Raw genomic sequence first — 22974 nt, forward strand, 5'->3', positions numbered from 1 at the left:
GTGCCTTATGTTGATTGTTTAGCTAGCGAATAGTCGGTTAGTTTGTTGTTATGCCATTGCGACTTGTCGCTAGCCATTTGTTTATACCATCCTGTATCCTGGTGGGCGTTGCCCGCATTGCTGTAATTGCTTATCTTTTTTTTCTTTATTGGTTTACAAAAGTTCAATAAAAATTTACAGTTGAAAAAAAAATCACCAAAAATTCATAAAAATGTGTAACATAAAAATATTATTTAAACAAATGCCCATTTTATGATGACACATTCTTTTTAAAGATGGGGCAAACAGTGCAGAAAACTGGAGAAAAATGCCATATGCAAGTTGTGTAAGAGCCACAATAATTGCTATTTCTTATGTATACACTACAGATTGAAAACTTTATTGAAATGTTTATACAGTGGATGTTATTTTAAGATAAAACAATAACTTAGTGTTTGCTTATGTTGCATACTTTATACTCAGACTTTTTTTTTTCTTTTCCTTTAGGTACATGAACTAGTAATGTTGCCTGTTACCTCTCTGTCACCTATGAATTTCTAATTAAAGTTCCACTTTGTGCCCTGGGGCCATGCACTTCAGCACCTGCAGTCATGTCGGCTTGCGGCTCATTTACAGAGCATGTTTGGAAACCAGGAGAGTGCAAGAACTGCTTTCAGCCAAAAGGTCAGCATCAGTTATCAGCTCTTGGCAGAGGCAACCCTGGTCAACCACCACCTCCTCCTCCACCACCACCTCCTTATCGAGCAAATCATGCCAAAGTTATTTCCAACCAGCGACCACGTGCAACGACTGGGTTCAGGCCACCAGTTGCCAAGAAGCCTACCATTGCTGTAAAGCCTACCATGATGGCTGTAGATGGAGCAGTAGGGCATCCTATTCAAAGTCATTCTAGATCACCACTACCCACACAAAACACTCGATCTCAAGTCCAAAACAATGTATCTAATGATGATCGAGCAAATAACAACACCAGAGCAGAACAAACAGTCACTAATAATAATCATGTGAGTAGCAGTGGACTCACAGAGGTACTGAAAGAGATTGCGGGCTTGAGTCCAGTTGAACCTGCTCCTCCCTCAGAAGCTACACCTCGAGAGCACTTTCTATGTAGGATCAATCAATGTTATCGTCGCTCTTTAGAAAGGAAGCCACCTGCTAGTTGTTTATCTGGAAGTAGACATGAAGGAGGGGGGTCAAAAAAAGGTGTTAGAAGAGTAGCTTTAAGCGGGGAAGAAGGTGCCGTTATTGGAATGGATGGTGGGCGCTTTTGCTATCCTGAATTTTCCAGTGGGGATGATAGCTGGGATGAAGAAGATGAAGAAGACCAGGGGGAACGGGACAGCTGGGAAGAAAGTGATGAAGAACTTTTGGCAATGGAGATTCGTATGAGAGGACAACCACGGTTTGCTAATCTCCAAAGTGGCAGTCTGTCTCCTGTTCCTGGAAGACTTGGGAAAAGAGAGAAGTGGAATACTGTGCCATTACGTCAAAAGTCCTTACAACGGGTGTGTGCTGTGGACTATGATGATAGCTATGATGAGATCCTTAATGGCTGTGAAGTGGTTGGACATGGGGAAGGCAACATTGTTTCCCCTTCTCCAGATACATCAATGGTTGATTCCTTGTCTTGTCCTCCTTCATCATCTTCCTCCTCCACTTCCTCATCATCATCATCTTCTGGAGGGCTCTTTTGCAATGGCAATGTAGTCACAGAGAAAGCATCCGTAACTGGACCAGATAGTACAACACAGGATGTTACCCAAGATACTAGTATGGCACAGGCTAAGCCATATCGTGTAGTTAACTTGGAGCAACCAGTCTGTAAACCATACACAGTAGTTGATGTTTCTGCTGCTATGGCTGGGGAATGCCCATCTCGACTGAACACAAAGTTGAAAAAGTCTAGCTCTACACGTTATCAGGAAGTTTGGACATCAAGCACTAGTCCTCGGCAAAAGCTTGCAAAAACAGAAATTGTGGAAGCTCCTAAACGAAGCTGCTATAAGTCTGCCCCAACTTCACCCACTGCTGGTTTAAGTGCCCACACTGTACCTGTCCGTTCTCCCAACTTATCAGAGATCAAATTTAACAGCTATAACAATGCAGGTATGCCACCTTTTCCAATTATTATTCATGATGAACCTGAATATGCCCACAGTTGTAAAAGTGCTGATAAAGTGCCCATCCTCATCAATCCTAGTGCTTATGATAATTTAGCTATTTACAGAAGTTTTGTTGGAACTGGTGGTGTCTTTCCTCCACCTCCAGACAAGGAAAAACGTCAGACTGGAAGTGTAGCGAGCCACACATATGAAGAAATAGAAACTCCTGCTAAAGCACAAAAAAAAGAGGAGTCTCCTGGTGGGGTCACCCAGGAAACAGGTGGTGGATGTACCCGTGAAAGTGCCAACCGTGTTCTGTCTCAGATTGTGGCATCCATCCAACCTCCTCGTTCTCCACCTGAAGCTTTAACTCCTGAGTCGGGTAGTAGTGATGATCGGCCACCAGAGACCCAGTCTGATCCGGAGCAACATACCAGTTCTTTAGGAAGACCGAAAACTCTGTTTTCCTCCAAAAGTGAAACTTTTGGAACTGTGAATTTAAACAAAAATTCTCCTGCTCTTTCCAGTGATGACAGCCCTACTGTATCTGCCAGTTCAGAACCTCTTCCCCCTTTCCCACCTCCACGCTCTACTTCTTCACCCTACCATGCAACTATGTTGCACAAACACTTTGCAACTCGTGGAAAACCAGTTGGAACTAACCGACCCTCACCAACCGATTCTGCAACACAGCCACGCCGTCCAGCAGATGGCAAGCCACGTCGTTGGATATCCTTCAAAAGTTTTTTCAGGAGGAAGAAGGAGGGAGGTGGACATGGAGGTTGTGAGGACAGAGGAGAAGAGGGAAAGCTAGTTGGTCTAGATGGCACTGTTATTCACATGCTTCCACCCCCACCAGTCCAAAGACACCATTGGTTTAGTGAAAGCCGAGGAGAGCCTGGAGAGAAACCATCCATTGTGTTCAATTATCGGTCAGAGGAAGAGCGAGCTGCAGGAAGTCCACAGGATAGCATGGGTGCTGAGACCAGGTCTAGCAGGTAAATGTTATTTTTATATTCTGTTTTGTGGTGATTTCTAAAAAAAAAAAAAATACCTTCTGAATTCCTACCTCCTGCAAAAGATATCTACAACATATACACTTATAGCAGGTACTAAATACAAAATGCTAATAGATATGCATAGATTCAACATATAAGTAAGGTAAACTTGATAGAAAATAAGTAATGTAACAATCTTTGTCCTCCAGAAACATCCAGAGAACATGTTTTGAAAAATATAAAAAAGAGTAACATTCAATGCAGTGTAAAAAAAGATTAGTAGACATTTTGATTAAATGTTCAAAAACCCTAAATAAGACAGCAGTGTAGTTAAATAACATGGACAATGTCAAAGAAAACACGCCACAGAGGAAAACAATTATAGCTGCACCTCAACACTCTACCATTATGTTTGAATAAACAATGTGAACAGTAGTAAACCCAATAATGTGGCACTACAAGCTTAATAGATACGGTCTGCAGTAGGAAAACCACATAATAAATCAATTACTTAGAGTTAGCAGTTTTGCAGATACAGACCAACAAAGTAATCACACCCGAGATAAGGAAAGTAGGGGTAAAACCACTCCAACACACTTCTTGGTGCCCAAGGATGAAGACTGCGTTGCCAAAATGTGCGTTGGGGTAATGTCACCCCTACTCTCATTTCAGATGTAATCACTTTGCTGGTCTGTACCTGCAACACTGCTAACTCTTTTTTATGTAGTTTTTTTTATGCTGCCCTGTGCTAATCAAGTTTTCCTTCCCCATCATTCTGCACTCAATGGGGAGATTTATCAAAACCTGTGCAGAGGAAAAGTTGAACAGTTGCCCATAGCAACCAATCAGATCATTTCTTTCTTCTTTTGGCCTTGTTAAGAATGGAAGAAGCGCTCTGATTGGTTGCTATGGGCAACTGGTCAACTTTTACTGTACACAGGTTTTGATAAATCTTCCCCCAATATCTCATAAAAGTGAAAACTGAATATAAGACATTTTTGCAAATTTATTAAAAGCTATGACACACAATTTGGCTCTGGCTCCTCCCATTTCTCTTGAGTACCTCTGAGATGTTTCTACGCCTTGATTGGAGTCACTTGTGGTAAATTCAGGTGATTGGACAAGATTTAGAAAGACACAGCCCTGTCTATATAAACAATGCTGCAGAACATTATGTTGCAGAAATAACTGCCTGTAGAGCTCAGATCTGGAGAAGGTTACACCAAACTAAGTAATTGGGGAGGAGGGCCTTGGTAAGAGAGGTGAACCCAATGGTCACTCTTAGCTCCAAAGACCCTGTGTGCAGATGGGAAAAACATCCAGAAGATCAACCATCACTGCAGCACTCCACCAATATGTGCTTTATGGCACAGATTTGTGGTCTGCCACGATTTTTAGTCCCTGTCAAAAATCTGACCTGCTGAGAAAAGGACCAGATCGTAGTCACTAGCAGACTACGATCGGGTCCGCAGCCCCATAATAGTTAATGGCTCCGTATCTGTCAGTACCTGTCCCTGCACAGATACGATTTCAGGCGATTTGAGTTTCTGAAATCGTATCTGTGCAGCGGACACTCAAATCGTGAAGTCAATCCAGCCTAAGATGAAAGTTTTTGTCATCAATTTTAAGGGTCATGTCTAAAGGAAATCAGGCATTGCTCATCCCCTGCCTAGTACCATCCCTACAGTGAAGCATGGTGATGGCAGCATCATTCTATGGGGTTGTTTTTAAGCAGTGGGGATGGAAAGTCTGGTCAGGGTTGAGGGAAAGCTGAATAGAGCAAAGTAAAAAGATATTTTTAATGAAATCCTGATTGAGTGCTCTGGACCATAGACTGGGCTGAAGATCCAATTTCTAACAAGACAATGACCCTAAGCACACAACCCAGTGGCTTAGGAACAACTCTGTGAGTGGCCCAGCCAAAGCCCTAACTTCAACCCAGATGATCTCTGGAGAGACATGGAAATGCCTGACAGAGCTTGAGGGGACCTTCTGAGGAGAATGGCAGAAAATCCCCTAATCCAGGTGTACAAACCTTGTGGCATCATATCCAAGAAGACAGGAGGTTGTAATTGCTGCCAACGGGGCTTCAACTAAGTACTAAGTCAATGCAATATTTTTTTTTTACAATAAATAAAGCAAGGATTTCTGACATTCTGTTTTCACTTTATGGGGTATTAAAGGTAAAATGATTGGGGAAAACTTTAATTATTTTGTATATTAACATGAGAACACAACATTAAAAAATGTGAAAAAGGTAGGAGGGTCAGAAAACTCTATGTATATAGATATACAAAAGCATAAGATCATAAGAATGGGAAGACAATTGGATGGCAGCAGATGGTGATTATTTGTATTCTACTGTAATGTTCCGTCCCCAGCGAAGCCCCGCACAGCAGAGTGGCTGTTGTTAGCAGACAGTGAAGACATATGAGCACTTTAACCCACGTCCGTGTCCCTCTGTGCATACTTATCACACTTCCTATTATTTACCATCTCCTTCCTCTTGCCTGTCATTCTGCTCTGCATGGTTTCACAGTCTGCATGTTCTGCACTTTCACTACTAGGATCTCTGCTCTTATTTTTATTCTGTTCATATTATCCTGCTTCTTTTGAGATCTGTTTACACGCAGCGCTTTGACACTCATCTGCTTCCATGTACAGGTATGATTGGAAGAGGGATTTTCTTTTTCGGTATAGTTTCAGTAAAAGAGAGAATATCATTTCCTTACTTATTGGAGTTGATAAGGGGGGTGGGGAGTAGCGTGTGTCAGTGCTGAGCTGTCGTAGGGGAGGGTTTCTGGTGACACTCCCTTTCAGGTAAACATACAGGTTAGGTCAGAGCACAGGACAGGTTGGTCACGACTTTCCACTCAATGAACTGGAGTCCTGTCTGTTAGAGAATGGGGAGCTGTGTCAGTAGTAGGAGATGGTGAGCTTGTACCTCTTTTCACCTGGTTTATCATAATTAATAATTCTAGTTCACATTGCTTATATCCTGTTTGTGTTGCTATATTGATTAAACCTGCAGATTAGTTTTTCTATTTAACAATGTGAATTTTCTTTCTATATCATGCGTTTTCTGTTTATTTTTTTTATTTTATTTATTTATTAAGTCAGAACATGTTGCTTTTTAGTATGAACACATAATGTGTTTCTTTCAATGCAGCACTCCTGATGAAATGCCTATACATGACTCTACTTCATTGGGCCCTATGGTGCTCTCAACGCCGGATGAACAGAATCGAGCAGATAGTTCACCACCACCTGCCGTTGCTGAGGTCCAGACACGTGAAGAACCTGCTTCTATCTCTGGTGCTGCCTCTGATTGCTCATCTGACTTTAGTCCAGGAGGAGCCACCTATAGTAACTTAGGTGAGATCCACAGTTCCTATTTCTGTATTCCATTCCATTCCTTCAACCAGAGGTTGTCCTGAAAAAAAAATCTTCTGCCCCACACAAGCAAACTCCCTGCATCTGGAGTGGTTTCTTGTGTGCAGAGACTTTGGACAACACAGACATATGACTTGCTTTGTGGATGTAGATGCATTTACTGTGAGTGGCATTGACTTGGAAACAACATCAATGTAGGATAGTTGACATTCTGGATGGTAGTCTTAAAGAAATAGGCACATAAGCTCATATGAATGCAAAAATTCTTCTTTCTTTATATATAATTCATCAAAAGATACAGGAATCAAGCAAATAATATTCACCCAACGTGTGTCATACGGTCCGCAAGATGTTAAGAAGAGGCATAACAGGCTTATTTGGCTTTCATGTGCAGCTGCACCTGCAATCTCTTATGCGGCCGTCTCCATTCACTGCAGGTCTGGTAGGTAACTCTGCAAAGTTTCAAGAACAACACCCCCTTTGTCAAGCATTGCCCTTGAAACGTTGCAGAGTTACCTACCAGACCTGCAGTGAATGGAGACGGCCACATAAGAGATTGCAGGTGCAGCTGCAGATGAAAGCGGAAGAAGCCGGTTATGTCTCCTCTTAACATTTTGCGGACTGTAAGACACGTTGGTTGAATATTATTTGCTTGATTCCTGTATCTTTTGATGAATCCTATATAAAGAAAGAAGAATTTTGCATTCATATGAGCTTATGTGCCTATTTCTTTAAGACTGATATGTGTTACTGGGTTTATAGAGCACCCAGCCACTACGCTATCACCCTAACACCACCTCTCCCATATTGTTTATTGAAAGAATGCTGGATGGTAGGCCACTGACAACAGGGGCAGAAGGATTCACATATGAAGATCACATACAGTATGTATGGCACTTCTGTTGTGCACCTTTCTGGCTTAGTAAAAAATATACAGAGAGAAAACTATTCAAAAAGCTAATACCGTAGCTCCATGTGAGCATTTTCACATATAGAGCATCCATTTTGAAACAGCCTCGGATAAGCCATGATGCACCTGATATGTGTGAAGTCACTAATACAAAGTTTATTTCTCTGATTTTTACAGGTGTCCAGATCATGGACAACTTCTCTGAGCCATTTACCAGACATAACTACAAATATCACATTCCTAATGCTTCACCTATCGATATGAATTCTAATATATGCATTATTTTATTTACATCAACATATATCGCATTGCTAAACAGATTGCATTTGCCTCATTCCATCTCTCCGGTGTATGTGTTTTTATATCTAAAGCACATCCACACTAGAGAAATGTGTCTGTCTGCCAACACATTCTGGGGAAGATTTATCAAAACCTGTCCAGAAGAAAAGTTGCCCAGTTGCCCATAGCAGCCAATCAGATTGCTTCTTTCATTTTGCAGAGGCCTTGTTAAAAATGAAAGAAGCAATCTGATTGGTTGCTATGGGCAACTCAGCAACTTTTCCTCTAAATCTCCCCCTCTATGTCTATATCCAAGCATTTTTTGGTGTGTGGAAGGAAACTGTAGTACCCAAAGGAAACCCATATGAGGTGAGAATGCAAACTCCATACAGATACTGATTTAGTCAGATCCAGAGCTATAAGAATTTACTTATAACGTGCTTCTACTTTCCTAATGCCCACATTATGTAATGCTGCAAGTCAACTGAGGCATTGTCGTACAAGTCAGGAAGTCACACTTCACCCAAATATGAACAGGTTTGGCTGGAGGCTACTAGTAAGAAGAATTTCCTGATTCTAGTCATGTAGTCTCCAGGCATCAGTTATGTTACATAAATCAAAAGGTTAACAATTGGCTTGTACATATATAATAAAGTCTGTCTACTATAAACAGTTACAGTGAGAAGCTCCTTCAGTTGAGGGCATGTGTACATACAGAGATATATGTATATAAATCTTTGTTTTGGAAACATACCACTCTTCCAGTTTTGGAAAAAATAAAAATACTGTATTGGGACACTGTAGCTGAATGCAGGGCAGTTCCTTCCATGTTAACGTGACCTAGAATCACATTATAAACCTTTAACCTTTGATCGCATCTGTAGATTCTTGGAGTGTTGTATATGTGTCTGGTAATTTGATAACATAAATCTATGTCACAAGATCAGGACAGAATTCTGGTTTATATAAATGTACTTAAACGGAGGTTTATATTCCAAAAATCTGATAAATTCTTCATTTTCACAGGTCATTCTCGGGCAAACATGATCCCATATAAACAGCCTCGCCAGACACGTGGAGGAAGCCCACCTAATGAACCAGAACCCCATCCAACCCCTCCTCCGCTTCCAAAGAAGAATCAGACACCTCGACAGACACCAGATAAGGCACTTGGGGCATTGCTGAGCATGGCTAACCCCACCTATGACACCGACCGTAGCTGGGAGACAGGTGGAACAGAGTCAGGAGACTCCATGGAGCGAGGTGGAGGGAAGATTGCTGAATTACAGGTTGAAGCCCTGCGTCGCTTCTATGCTCGCTGTGAGGACATCTTCATGGCAGGACAAAGAGAGCCCATTAGCTTTGGACTGGAAAGTTGGCCAGACTTTAGGCTGACAAGCCCCACACCATGCTGTCAAGCTGGAGATGCTGTATATTATCGAGCATCCTACGCACGGGACCCCAGAAACCTCTATGCTGTGAAGGTAATCTTTTCTTCCACATATTATGCAGTTGCATTGTTTTTTTCCTTTTATACTCCTGCCCAACTTTAGACAGTTTTTGTCATTACAAAAAAAACAATGACCCACACACACATATAGTCAGGCTATCTTTATTAATTAATAAGTAAAACAATAGCATAAAAAGATATAAAGGGAAGTATGATTCAATGAATGAACATACAGACTCACACCCAATATGTCGTCAAACTGTAGGTAAATGTCCATTATACAACAGTGACTTGTGTTGAGTACAATGCAAAATAAAGGGAAAAGGAAAAAAAGGTATAACATGGGGATCTCTATGTCCATGTCTAAAGGATATTCTATAGCATTTATTCCTATAATATATTTCCTATATACCCAAACGCATTACATGAAGCTTGAACACAGTAAATCATTGCATTTACCCGACGTTATCCCCACCATAATGAACACGTAGTATACAGACCACCAATGTGGGACTCCTTACACATATTTTGTGTTTGTTTTTTGAAAAAGGGAGAAGTGTTGATTTTTAGTCCAAAGTCTTCAGGAAATATGAGCACAAGCAGAAAGTGTGTAAGAGCTGGAGGAGTGATAAATGCTTTGTGGCGGTGAGGGAAGGAGTAGGAGATGAATATACTCTACCAGACTATAGAAATCTAACACCATTCATTGGTCTCCGTTACACATGTTTGTATACACTCACATGCATATACAGCAGCTCCTGTGTGCAGAGAGCATTTATTTTTTATTGTACTTTGTTTACTGTAAGCAAATTGTTATTGTCAGTAAATGTTTTTTGTTAACCCCTTAAGGACGCAGGGTTTTTCTGTTTTTGCATTTTCATTTTTTCCTCATCACAATCTAAAAATCATAACGCTTTCAATTTTGCACATAAAATTCCATATGATGGCTTATTTTTTGCGCCACCAATTCTACTTTGCAGTGACATTAGTCATTTTACCCAAAAATTCACGACGAAACGGAAAAAAAATTTATTGTGTGACAAAATTGAAGAAAATTTTTTATTTTGTAACTTTTGGGGGCTTCCGTTTCTACACAGTGCATTTTTCGGTAAAAATAACACCTTATCTTTATTCTGTAGGCCCATACAGTTAAAATGATATCTACTTATATAGGTTTGATTTTGTCGTACTTCGGAAAAAAATCATAACTACATGCAGGAAAATGTATATGTTAAAAATTCTCATCTTCTAACCCCTATAACTTTTTATTTTTCCTCGTATGGGCCGGTATGAGGACTAATTTTTTGCGCCGTGTTCTGAAGTTTTTATCGGTACCATTTTTGTATTGATAGGACTTTTTGATCACTTTTTATTCATTTTTTATGGTATAAAAAGTGACCAAAAATACACTATTTTGGACTTTGGAATTTTTTTGCGCATACGCCATTGACTGTGCGATTTAATTAACAATATATTTTTATAGTTCGGACATTTTCGCACGCAGCGATACCACATATGTTTATTTTTATTTACACTGGGTTTTTTTTTATCGGAAAAGGGGGGTGATTCAAACTTTTATTAAATGACCTTTGTTAACTTTTTTTTTTTCACTTTTTTTTTTTGCAGTGCTATAGCTCCCATAGGGAGCTATAGCACTGCACACACTGATCTCTTATGCTGATCCCTGCAAAGCCATAGCTTTGCATGGATCAGCGAGATAGGGGCTCGATTGCTCAAGCCTGTAGCTCAGGCTTGGAGCAATCAATCGGCGATCGGACACTGCGGAGACAGGTAAGGAGACCTCTGCCTGCGTCCCAGCTGATCGGAACATCGCAATTTTATCGCGATGTCCCGATCAGCCTGACTGAGCTGCCGGGAAGCACTTACTTTCGTTTTCAGATGCGGCGGTCAACTTTGATTGCCGCGTCTGAAGGGTTAACAGCGCGCGGCACAACGATCGATGCCACGCGCTGTTAGGCCAGGGTCCTGGCTATGATTAGCAGCCGGGACCGACCTGGTGTGATGCGGGGTCACGGCGTGACCCCGTTTAAAACACCGGGCGTAGGGCGTACAGGTACGCCCTATGTCCTTAAGGAGTTAAAGAAGCACTCCAGAATTTTTTTTTTGCTTATATAGTGCAGCAGTCTGTTCTTAGAAAATAGTGTAGTTCACACTACATGCAATTTTCATATTTTTTTTATTTATAGTGTGCCTTTTAGAGAAATATTGGTATGAGGAGAAAGTGATTTGACCTATAATTATAATTGATGTGTTTTATGAAGATTTGAAGTCTTTGATGCGTTCACATGTTGCATTTTTTTTCACAGAATTTTGGCCATGTTTTTTCTGCCATTTTCCCAAATTTCTGCAAAAATGACATGTTTATACCGCAATTGCATTAAATACCGTATATACTCGAGTATAAGCCGAGTTTTTCAGCACGATTTTTCGTGCTGAAAACACCCCCCTCGGCTTATACTCGAGTGAACTCCCCCACCCGCAGTGGTCTTCAACCTGCGGACCTCCAGAGGTTTTAAAACTACAACTCCCAGCAAGCCAGGGCAGCCATCGGCTGTCCGGGCTTGCTGGGAGTTGTAGTTTTGAAACCTCCGGAGGTCCGCAGGTTGAAGACCACTGCGGCCTTCAACATCATCCAGCCCCCTCTCACCCCCCTTTAGTTCTGAGTACTCACCTCCGCTCGGCGCTGGTCCGGTCCTGCAGGGCTGTCCGGTGAGGAGGTGGTCCGGTGGGATAGTGGTTCCGGGCTGCTATCTTCACCGGGGGCGCCTCTTCTCCGCGCTGCGGGCCCGGCCTCAGAATAGTCACGTTGCCTTGACAACGACGCAGAGGTGCGTTCATTGCCAACGTACTTCTACGTCGTTGTCAAGGCAACGCCTCTATTCCGGGCCGGAAGCGCGGAGAAGAGGCGCCCCCAGTGAAGATAGCAGCCCGGAACCACTATCCCACCGGACCACCTCCTCACCGGACAGCCCTGCAGGACCGGACCAGCGCCGAGCGGAGGTAAGTACTGTACAGAACTAAAGGGGGGTGAGAGGGGGCTGGATGATGTTGAAGGCCGCAGTGGTCTTCAACCTGCGGACCTCCGGAGGTTTCAAAACTACAACTCCCAGCAAGCCCGGACTGCCCGGGCTTGCTGGGAGTTGTAGTTTTGAAACCTCTGGAGGTCCGCAGGTTGAAGACCACTGAGGGCGAATGATGAGAAGAGGATGATGAAGGATGAAGGAAGTGTGGGGATGATGAAGGGGGGTGGGGATGATGACAAGGGGATGATGAAGGGGGGATGTGTGGGATGATAAGGGGATGATGAAGGGGGGATGATAAGGGGATGATGAAGGGGGGATGTGTGGGATGATGACAAGGGGATGATGAAGGGGGGATGTGTGGGATGATAAGGGGATGATGAAGGGGGGATGTGTGGGATGATAAGGGGATGATGAAGGGGGGATGTGTGGGATGATGACAAGGGGATGATGATGAGGATGTTAATGATGGGTCTGGATGATGACAGGGGGGGATGAGGTATTTCCCACCCTAGGCTTATACTCGAGTCAATAACTTTTCCTGGGATTTTGGGTTGAAATTAGGGGTCTCGGCTTATACTCGGGTCGGCTTATACTCGAGTATATACGGTAGTACTCTTTTTACAGTGGGAACATACTTGCAAAAATGCAATGTGTGAACATGGGCTCAAGGGAGGTGTATATTATATACCTTGATTCTTTAGAGACAGCTGCAGCAGCAGTATACGGATACAGCTAATAGGAGAAGGGTCTGTGAGCTAGCAGAAATAATCTAATAAGTGATGATGTCATCCTGTAGTTCACAGGAAGTCAGCTGACCTAGCACTGATCACTTCCTTTGACACATTAGGCCATGTAATTTTCTGTGGGTCAGACTGGTGATTACATGACGAACTTACAGTAATGAAATGCATACAGTGCAGACCAAAAGTTTGGAAACACCTCATTCAGAGTTTTCTTTATTTTCATGACTATGAAAATTGTAGATTCACACTGAAGGCATCAAAACTATGAATTAACACATGTGGAATTATATACATAACAAAAAAGTGTGAAACAACTGAAAATATGTCATATTCTAGGCTCTTCAAAGTAGCCACCTTTTGCTTTGATTACTGCTTTGCACTCTAATTTTCTTGATGAGCTTCAAGAGGTAGTTACCTGAAATGGTCTTCCAACAGTCTTGAAGGAGTTCCCAGAGATGCTTAGCACTTGTTGGCCCTTTTTGCCTTCACTCTGCTTTCCAGCTCACCCCAAACCATCTTGATTGGGTTCAGGTCCGGTGACTGTGGAGGCCAGGTCATCTGGCGCAGCACCCCATCACTCTCCTTGGTCAAATAGCCCTTACACAGCCTGGAGGTGTGTTTGGGGTCATTGTCCTGTTGAAAAATAAATTATGGTCCAACTAAACGCAAACCAGATGGAATAGCATGCCGCTGCAAGATGCTGTGGTAGCCATGCTGGTTCAGTATGCCTTCAATTTTGAATAAATCCCCAATCCCCAAATGCCAAGAGTGTGCAAAGCAGTAATCAAAGCAAAAGGTGGCTACCTTGAATAATATGACATATTTTCAGTAGTTTCATACTTTTTTGTTATGTATATAATTCCACATGTGTTAATTCATAGTTTTGCCGCCTTCAGTGTGAATCATAAATTTTCATAGTCATGAAAATAAAGAAAACTCTGAATGAGAAGGTGTTTCCAAACCTTTGGTCTGTACTGTACATGCTTCTGTGCTAGTATAAAACAAATAACGCTGTATGACTAGTGATGGTGAGTTTGCATGAAATGGACAAAAAACACAACAACCCTAGAGTGCTTTTTTGCCCATCCGCCTTTACTCTGCTCATTTAACATTGAGTTTTGTTTATTTTCAGATTTGCCGCAGTAAATCTAAGCAAGCCCAGCGGGAATACTACCACTGCCTGGCTGTTCGACAGGGCCTCACTGAACATTTCAATATCCAGCAGGATTGTGGGCAATTTCTGGCTGAGGTACCTGCACGTTTACTACCCTGGGAGGACCCTACTGTATCAGAGGAAGAGGAGGAGGAGGAGGACGAGGAAGAAGGAGAAAATGTAGAGGTCTCCAAAAAAGGAAAAGAGAAAGCAAACCTAACGCAGAAGCAGAGTTCTCCTAACAATCAAGGCTCATTGGGCAAACGGAGGAGTAGGGTGGTAGTTATTACCAGAGAACCTCCCAGACAGACACTTGCAGATTTTGTTCGGGAGGGTGACAAAGCGCACCGTAGGGAGCCAGAGCTGTATGAACGACAAGTGTGTCTGCTGTTGCTTCAGCTCTGTGGAGCTCTGGAGCATTTGAAGGCACAAGGTATTACTCACTGTGATCTTCGTCTAGATAACCTTTTGCTTGCCAGCTGCCGCCCTGGCGATTCAGGATGTAGTTGTTGTTACAGGTCTACCACAGATGCATCAAAAGAGCAGGTAAAGGAGACAAGCCCTTCTGAACAAAGAGCATTCCCAACTTGTGCAGGTCGACTGCTTCTCACCAACTTTATCCAAGCTAAATTGAAGAGCCAAAGTGTTTGGCGTCCTCAGGGCCTAGGCGATCCTTCACGTATGGCTCCTGAAATTGTGGGAGCAACACAGTACCGAAGAAGCGATGAGTTTCAGACAGGGATCCTCATCTATGAAATGTTGCACTTACCCAATCCTTTCCATGATGGGGGTTTGAAGGAAAGAGAATATGGACCCTGTGACTTACCAGCTGTGCCACGCCGCTCTCCATATTCACGTGGCTTGGGGAGATTGGCAGGGCTTCTTTTGCAGCATAGCCCTTCAGATCGGCTACAGGTGGGGCAAGCCAAGGCTGCTCTGCGCTGTTTAATTTGGGGCCCTCGAGAAGAAGTTCTGCAAGGATCAGGATCTCTACATAACTGGCTGGAAGTTAAGAGGACATTGTTACTAATAAGACTAGCAGAGCGAGCTTTAGAGAAAGAGGGTGGAGTGACTCTGGAGGACTGGTTGTGCTGTCAGTACCTGGCATTCGGCACAGCCCAGGGACTGGCACAGACACTACGGCTACTGGAACAAAACTGAATGGCATAGTCCTCCCCTGACTTTTCCCAACATGGTCTGTGTGCAATAGCTGGGAATACCCCAGAAGGCTCCGTTTAAGAAGCTTGAATGTCCAGTGTTATACCACTCCTTCCTGCACAGTCAGGCAGATACCTAAGCAGACATTACACTCACATGTGGGTTCTCATGTACACCAACTTGCATGCCTCAAAAAACAACGGACTTGGTATAGACATTGTAAAGCGTATTTACAAGCAAGTATATTCCATTTTATTAACAAGTTTTTAAAACCACCCCTTTTCATACAACCATTTTAATGCTGCCAGCAGCCATCTTTTACCATTTACATTTCCTAAGGGTTTGTGTATTACAGTCTACTGCTTATAACAAGATAGCACCATTAAAGGCCACATGAGGGACACCCCATAAAAAGTATTACTACATCCTCACTCCACAGAGGTACAGACAGGTCAACGTACCCCTGAGAGAGGAATACATAAACCAAAGCCATGACACACGGCACACGTGGCGCACGGCACTGCTGATTCACTATATACATACGCACATAATCTGCCAGACTGTGGGGGAGAAATTACCAGAACTAGTATTAATATGAAATGTTTTATTCTTAATGCTTTTAATACCATAAATTCATATTTATATTTATATGCAACTACACATGCAGTATCCTTAAAATTTAAAAACCACACCCATAGTGTTAAATTCATATATAGAACTATATACAGTATACACGATGTGAAGACAGAAGTGTCCTTGGCGCTTCACGTTCCTAATCTTATGGGGAGTAGGCGCAGGTATGCCCCTTACAGAGCCCCACTGCTCGGTAATTCCTCTGTTATAGGAGGCGAGGGGAGCAGAGGTGGTCATCTGGTACAGGTGTCCCATGCTCCAATGCCTCCTTTCCTTTTTTTGTTTTTGTTGTGGTACTTTTCCCCATCTATACTGCTGATGTTCCTACTGTTGCTGTGTTAATAAATCTGTTTTATGGCACTGGTATTGGTGTGTGTGTATTCTCTTAAAGAAGTGTTTCCTAACCAGGTTACCTCCAGCTGTTGCAAAACTACAACTCCCAGCATGCCCGGACAGCAGTTGTAGTTTTGCAACAGGAGTTGTAGTTTTGCAACAGCTGGAGGCTCCCTGGTTGGGAAACACTATTTTATAGGATATAGCTATAATAAATAAGAATATAGCTATAATAGGTGAAAGAGAATCAGGGACCGTCCTAGTGACTTGTGGTTCAGGCAGCATGAAAGTGATGACAGGTTCCTTTTCTTTAAGTTAACGTGAACTAAATGATTTATTATTAAAAAAAAAAATCCTAAAAAATCATTGGTCATTTTTGCTTGTCCAGTTGTCCATAACATGTCCTGGGTTTTTATCATAGCAAAATGAAATTATAAAGAATTTTCAATTTTTCACCAAAAATAATTTTTTAGGGTGGTTTTGCCATAGATTTTGTGGTAAAGTACAATTGGTGGTGCAAAAAACAAAAAGTTCAAAAATGAAAAAACCCTTTGTCCTTAAGGGGTTAATAGGTTGCATGTCATGTGATAGATATGGTACTAGTACACATTTTTTTAAATTACACTTTAGTACACCACTTTATATGGTTCTTCCTCTGCCACTTTTTAACGTGTTGCGCAAAAATGTAATTTTTTTTAAATTGCTGTCAGTTTTGTAAGCTGGTCGGGGCTGATGTATGTTTGCAGTATAATTGAGGGCATTGCGCCAAACTTGAGTTTTGTTTTTTTAAGTCGCACTTTATAAATCATGAACCACTGCAAAGCCTAAAACCAAAAGTGTACCAAAGTAATTTTAGTCAAAGAGGTGGAGCAGCAAAAAGTTGCACAAATTGGAGATTTTCCTATCCTAGGTGACGGAAAATATGATTTTTATGAAAAACAGGAGGCCTGGCATTATATGTATTTTCTTTCTTTACTGAAAAGCTTAGCAGCAAGAAAAAACATTTCTTAAGTGTTAGAATATAGCAAAAATCTTAGTGGATACACTGGTGTAACCAAGGGTGCTATACAACAACCAGTGGCCAATCACATAACAGCCATGGTGATATAAGGCATTGCTTGACTGGACTCTTCCTCTTTCTTTGATGCTGATAACAAACAAATGTCTAGCTCAATAAAACTGTTCAGAATAACTTCTTGAAACAGCTACAGGTCTCTGAAAGATGTGGAGGTTCTCATTCTATCAGGAGTCTGTAGAAGAAAGACATTTCTTGAAAACGTAACTAGAATCTGGATGGATAGAATCTGTTTTGGATTCATAAGTCCGTAAACACCGAACTACACAGAGTTTATCATGATTAGGAAAAGAGGGATAGAACACTTGTTGAATATTAGTATTTGTTCGTCTATGTATAGTAAAATAAACTCCATTAGGGGAATATTGCCTATGAGAAATATCGAGAGCTTTAACATCCGATATTCTCTTGATAGAAATGAGAAAAAGGAGAGTAGAAAGCTTGAAAGATAAAAGTTTTAATGATAACGAATAATTATTCTCCCAAGATGTAAATAAATTAAGAATTAAATTGACGTCCCAAGTAACTTGGTATCTAGGAGCGGGAGGACGTCTGAAACGTATTCCTTTTAGGAGTTTACAAACAAACGGATGTTTTCCTAGGGGAAAATAATTAATAGGAGAATGATAAAAGGATATGACCGAACGATAAAGATTCAGAGTATGATAGGCTTTACCTGTTGCAAAGGATTCAGAAAGATAATTTAGGATATGAGGGATAGATGCACATAATGGATCCACATCCCGTTGTGTGCACCAATCAACCCAAAGTTTCCAGGCTGATCTGTAAGCAGTCCTGATCATAGGCGTGCGCACGGGGTGTGCCGGGTGTGCGCAGGCACACCCTAATCACTGCGGCCCGCTGCTGCAGGACTTTTTTTTTTTCTTCTCACTACTAAACCCCAGCCCCACCGGACATCCCCGACAACACCAGCCAAAGGACGGGGATAGATTGGCCGGAGCCGCAAATTAAAAAAAAAAATGCATTTTTAAACATCCGGTGTGCCCTGGAAGACTTTCAGGGCACACCGGATGTTTAAAAATGCATTTTTTTTTATTTGCGGCTCAGGCCGCTCTATCCCCCTGTCCTCCGAGCCACTCTATCCCCTTCCTCTGGGCCGCTCTATCCCCTTCCTCTGGGCCGCTCTATCCCCTTCCTCCGGGCCGCTCTATCCCCGTCCTCCGGCCGCTCTATCCCCTTCCTCCGGGCCGCTCTATCCCCCGTCCTCCGGCCGCTCTATCCCCCTGTCCTCCGGGCCGCTCTATCCCTTTCCTCTGGGCCGCTCTATCCCCTTCCTCTGGGCCGCTCTATCCCCTTCCTCTGGGCCGCTCTATCCCCTTCCTCTGGGCCGCTCTATCCCCATCCTCCGGCCACTCTATCCCCCCTTCCTCTGGGCCACTCTTTTCCCCTTCCTCCGGGCCGCTCCTCCCCCTTCCCCGGCCGCGCACACTGCTGCGCTAACTGCAGACGCAGGGGCTGCCCCGCAGCTGCGCAAGTCTCCTTCCATTCCTGGAATGATCCTGGCTGCAACTCCTGGCACCGAGTGTCCATTCCTCGGCATGAGGAAGAAGTGGACGATGGTGCAAAGTGTGCAGCAGGTGGGAGTGGACGTGCCCGGCCTCTGACCCCAACATGGCTGCCGCAGGTGAGAAAAGTGCACAGACCGAGAACGGGAGGGGGGTGGGATGTGTGTAATATGTATGTATGATGTGTGTAATATGTATGTATGATGTGTGTAATATGTATGTATGGTGTGTGTATTATGTATGTATGGTGTGTGTATTATGTATGTATGGTGTGTGTATTATGTATGTATGTATGGTGTGTGTATTATGTATGTATGTATGGTGTGTGTATTATGTATGTATGTATGGTGTGTGTATTATGTATGTATGTATGGTGTGTGTATTATGTATGTATGTATGGTGTGTGTATTATGTATGGTGTGTGTATTATGTATGTATGTATGGTGTGTGTATTATGTATGTATGGTGTGTGTATTATGTATGTATGTATGTATGGTGTGTGTATTATGTATGGTGTGTGTAATATGTATGTATGATGTGTGTAATATGTATGTATGATGTGTGTAATATGTATGTATGGTGTGTGTATTATGTATGTATGGTGTGGTATTATGTATGTATGTATGGTGTGTGTAATATGTATGTATGGTGTGTGTAGTATGTATGTATGGTGTGTGTAGTATGTGTGTATGGTGTGGTATTATGTATGTATGGTGTGTGTATTATGTATGTATGTATGGTGTGTGTATTATGTATGTATGTATGGTGTGTGTAATATGTATGTATGGTGTGTGTATTATGTATGTATGGTGTGGTATTATGTATGTATGTATGGTGTGTGTAATATGTATGTATGGTGTGTGTAGTATGTGTGTATGGTGTGGTATTATGTATGTATGTATGTATGGTGTGTGTGTAATATGTATGTATGATGTGTGTAATATGTATGTATGGTGTGTGTATTATGTATGTATGTATGGTATGTGTATTATGTATGTAGGTATGGTGTGTGTGTAATATGTATGTATGATGTGTGTAATATGTATGTATGATGTGTGTAATATGTATGTATGGTGTGTGTATTATGTATGTATGTATGGTGTGTATTATGTATGTATGTATGGTGTGTGTATTATGTATGTAGGTATGGTGTGTGTGTAGTATGTAGGTATGGTGTGTGTGTGTAATATGTATGTATGATGTGTGCAATATGTATGTATGATGTGTGTAATATGTATGTATGATGTGTGTAATATGTATGTATGTATGGTGTGTGTAATATGTATGTATGGTGTGTGTAATATGTGTGTATGGTGTGTGTAGTATGTGTGTATGGTGTGTGTAGTATGTGTGTATGGTGTGTGTATTATGTATGTATGGTGTGTTTAGTATGTGTGTATGATGTGTGTGATATGTATGTATGGTGTGTATTATGTATGTATGATGTATTTATGTATGATGTGTGTGTGTATATATATAATGGATTTGTGTATGTATTATGTATGGTGTGCATATGTATGTATTATGTTTGTATTTATGCATCATATATATATATATATATATATATATATATATATGTGGGGGAACTATATTGCACCTAATGTGGGGAACTATATTGCACCTAATGTGGGGAACTATATTGCACCTAATGTGGGGGAACTGTACTGCACCTAATGTGGGGGAACTATATTGCACCAAATGTAGGGTAACTATACTGCACCTAATGTGGGGGAACTATATTGCACCTAATATGGGGGAACTATACTGCACCTAATGTGGGGGAACTATATTGCACCTAATGTGGGGGAACTTTACTGCACCTAATGTGGGGGAACTGTACTGCACCTAATGTGGGGAACTATACTGCACCTAATGTGGGGGAACTATACTGCACCTAATGTGGGGGAACTATACTACACCTAATGTGGGGGAACTGTACTGCACCTAATGTGGGGGAACTATATTGCACCTGTGGAGGAACTGTACTACTAACCTAATGTGGGGGAACTATACTGCCAACCTAATGGGGGGGAACTATACTGCCAACCTAATGTGGGGGAACTGTACTACTAACCTAATGTGGGGGAACTATACTGCACCTAATGTGGGGGAACTATATTGCCAACCTAATGTGGGGGAACTGTACTACTAACCTAATGTGGGGAACTATACTGCCAACCTAATGTGGGGGAACTGTACTTCTAACCTAATGTGGGGGAACTATACTGCACCTAATGTGGGGGAACTATATTGCCAACCTAATGTGGGGGAACTGTACTACTAACCTAATGTGGGGGAACTAAACTGCACCTAATGTGGGGGAACTATATTGCCAACCTAATGTGGGGGAACTGTACTACTAACCTAATGTGGGGGAACTATACTACACCTAATGTGGGGGAACTATATTGCCAACCTAATGTGGGGGAAATATATTTCCATCCTAATGTGGGAGATTTATACTGCCAACCTAATGTGGGGGAACTATACAAAAATATAAAATTGTACTATTTTGATCCCTACAGCACTTTTATTTTTCTGTATATGGGGATGTAAGGGTCATTTTTAGCGCTGTGATTTGTAGTTTTTATCGGTACCATTTTATTTTTTTTGCTTTTTAGATATTTTTTATGATATTTGAAGTGACTAATAGTGCTAATCTGATTAGTGCACTATTACAACTTTTGGGACCCCACTTCTGATTTTGCCCAGGGCCAGGTTAAGCCTAAAACTGGCCCTGGATACAATCCTCCTACACTATGCAAGCAAGAGTGTGTGTGTGTGTGTGTGTATATGTATGTGTGTGTGTGTGTGTATATATATATATATATATATATATATATATATATATATACACATACATAAACACACACACACGCATGCGCGGAGTGAGTTTGTGCTTTAGGGTGCACACCCTAATGCAATAGGCTGCGCACGCCTATGGTCCTGATACCTGGAGCCCAGGCATCTGAGAGGATATCTCTAGTTGTTTGAGAAAGATCTGGTTCTGAGAAGATTGGCCTGAAATTAGCCATGCAACTAGTGGAAGCTGATTGGATAGAATTAGAGGATGAGGGTTCCCTGCTGGGTCCAAAAGAATGTTCGGAAAGAGAGGAAGGATCCTCGGAACGTCTACCAACATTCCCAGGATCTGTGGAAACCATGGTTTGGATGGCCACCATGGGGGGATCAGAACCAAAGTTGCTTTTTGAATGGAAACTTGTACTAGAATTCTGGGAATGAGGGGAGAAAGGGGGAAAAGCATATAGAATCTTCGATGGCCAGATTTGAAGAAGAGCGTCTGTCCCCAATGACTCTGGATCCAGACGCCAACTGAAAAACAAAGAGAGTTGACAATTGAGTCTGGAAGCAAAGAGGTCTAGATGAAGAGGACCCCATAATAGATTTATCTGTTGAAAAATGGAATGATCTAGTTTCCAATCGCTGGAATCTATTAGATATCGGGAGTTCCAATCAGCTACCGTATTGGAAAGGCCTGGAAAGATATTTGGCTTTGAGGACTATGTTTCTGTCTAGACAAAAGTGCCAAAGATCTTTGGCAATATTGTCTAACATTGAGGATTTTGTTCCTCCCAATCGGTTGAGATACTGGACGGCAGATATGTTGTCCATGCGTAATAGAATGCAGCAATGAGATTTGTCCTTTGCAAAGCACTTCAGGGCAAAGAGTCCAGCCGTAAGTTCCAGACAATTTATGTGTAACTGAGATTCTAGAGGAGACCATTTGCCTCTGGTGGACAAAAGACTACAGCGAGCTCCCCAACCAAGAAGACTCGCATCTGATTCCAAAATCGAGTCTGGAAGGGAGTTGAAAATAGTCTTCCCGTTCCATTCTTGCATATATTGTAGCCACGACGAATTTTGTCTGAATATCCAAGGCCTTCTCTCAAGTGTTGTATCTTTAAACATTGTAGAGCTCGATAATGTAACGGGGCCGGAAAAATTGCCTGAATGGATGTGGATAGAAGACCTACAACGCTAGCTATTGCACGAAGGGAGATTCGATCCTTGTTGAGTAAAGAACGAATCTCCTTCTGAATAGTTTTCAATTTCTTCGTAGGAAGGCTTAAGAGGGTTGTCCGGGTATTGATTAGGAAACCCAGAAATTCTATCTCTGGAGAGGGTATAAGGATCGATTTGTCGTAATTGATCAGAA

General features: G+C 42.0%; 1 protein-coding gene across 5 annotated transcripts in view; it reads left to right on the forward strand.

Annotated features, from left to right (window-relative positions):
- Positions 1–16229, forward strand: part of PEAK1 (pseudopodium enriched atypical kinase 1) — an 83559-nt gene extending 67330 nt beyond the window's left edge. For all 5 annotated transcript variants that reach the window (XM_056572722.1, XM_056572721.1, XM_056572720.1 and 2 more), the window contains 4 exons: positions 487–3100; positions 6270–6475; positions 8709–9166; positions 14052–16229. In XM_056572722.1, the coding sequence (XP_056428697.1) occupies positions 591–3100; positions 6270–6475; positions 8709–9166; positions 14052–15233 (4356 nt within the window). In that variant the 5' untranslated portion in view covers positions 487–590 and the 3' untranslated portion in view covers positions 15234–16229. The remainder of the gene's footprint in view (positions 1–486; positions 3101–6269; positions 6476–8708; positions 9167–14051) is intronic.
- The last annotated feature ends 6745 nt before the right edge of the window (positions 16230–22974 follow it).

This window comes from Hyla sarda, chromosome 4, assembly GCF_029499605.1.
Source record: "Hyla sarda isolate aHylSar1 chromosome 4, aHylSar1.hap1, whole genome shotgun sequence".
Classification (NCBI taxonomy): domain Eukaryota; kingdom Metazoa; phylum Chordata; class Amphibia; order Anura; family Hylidae; genus Hyla; species Hyla sarda.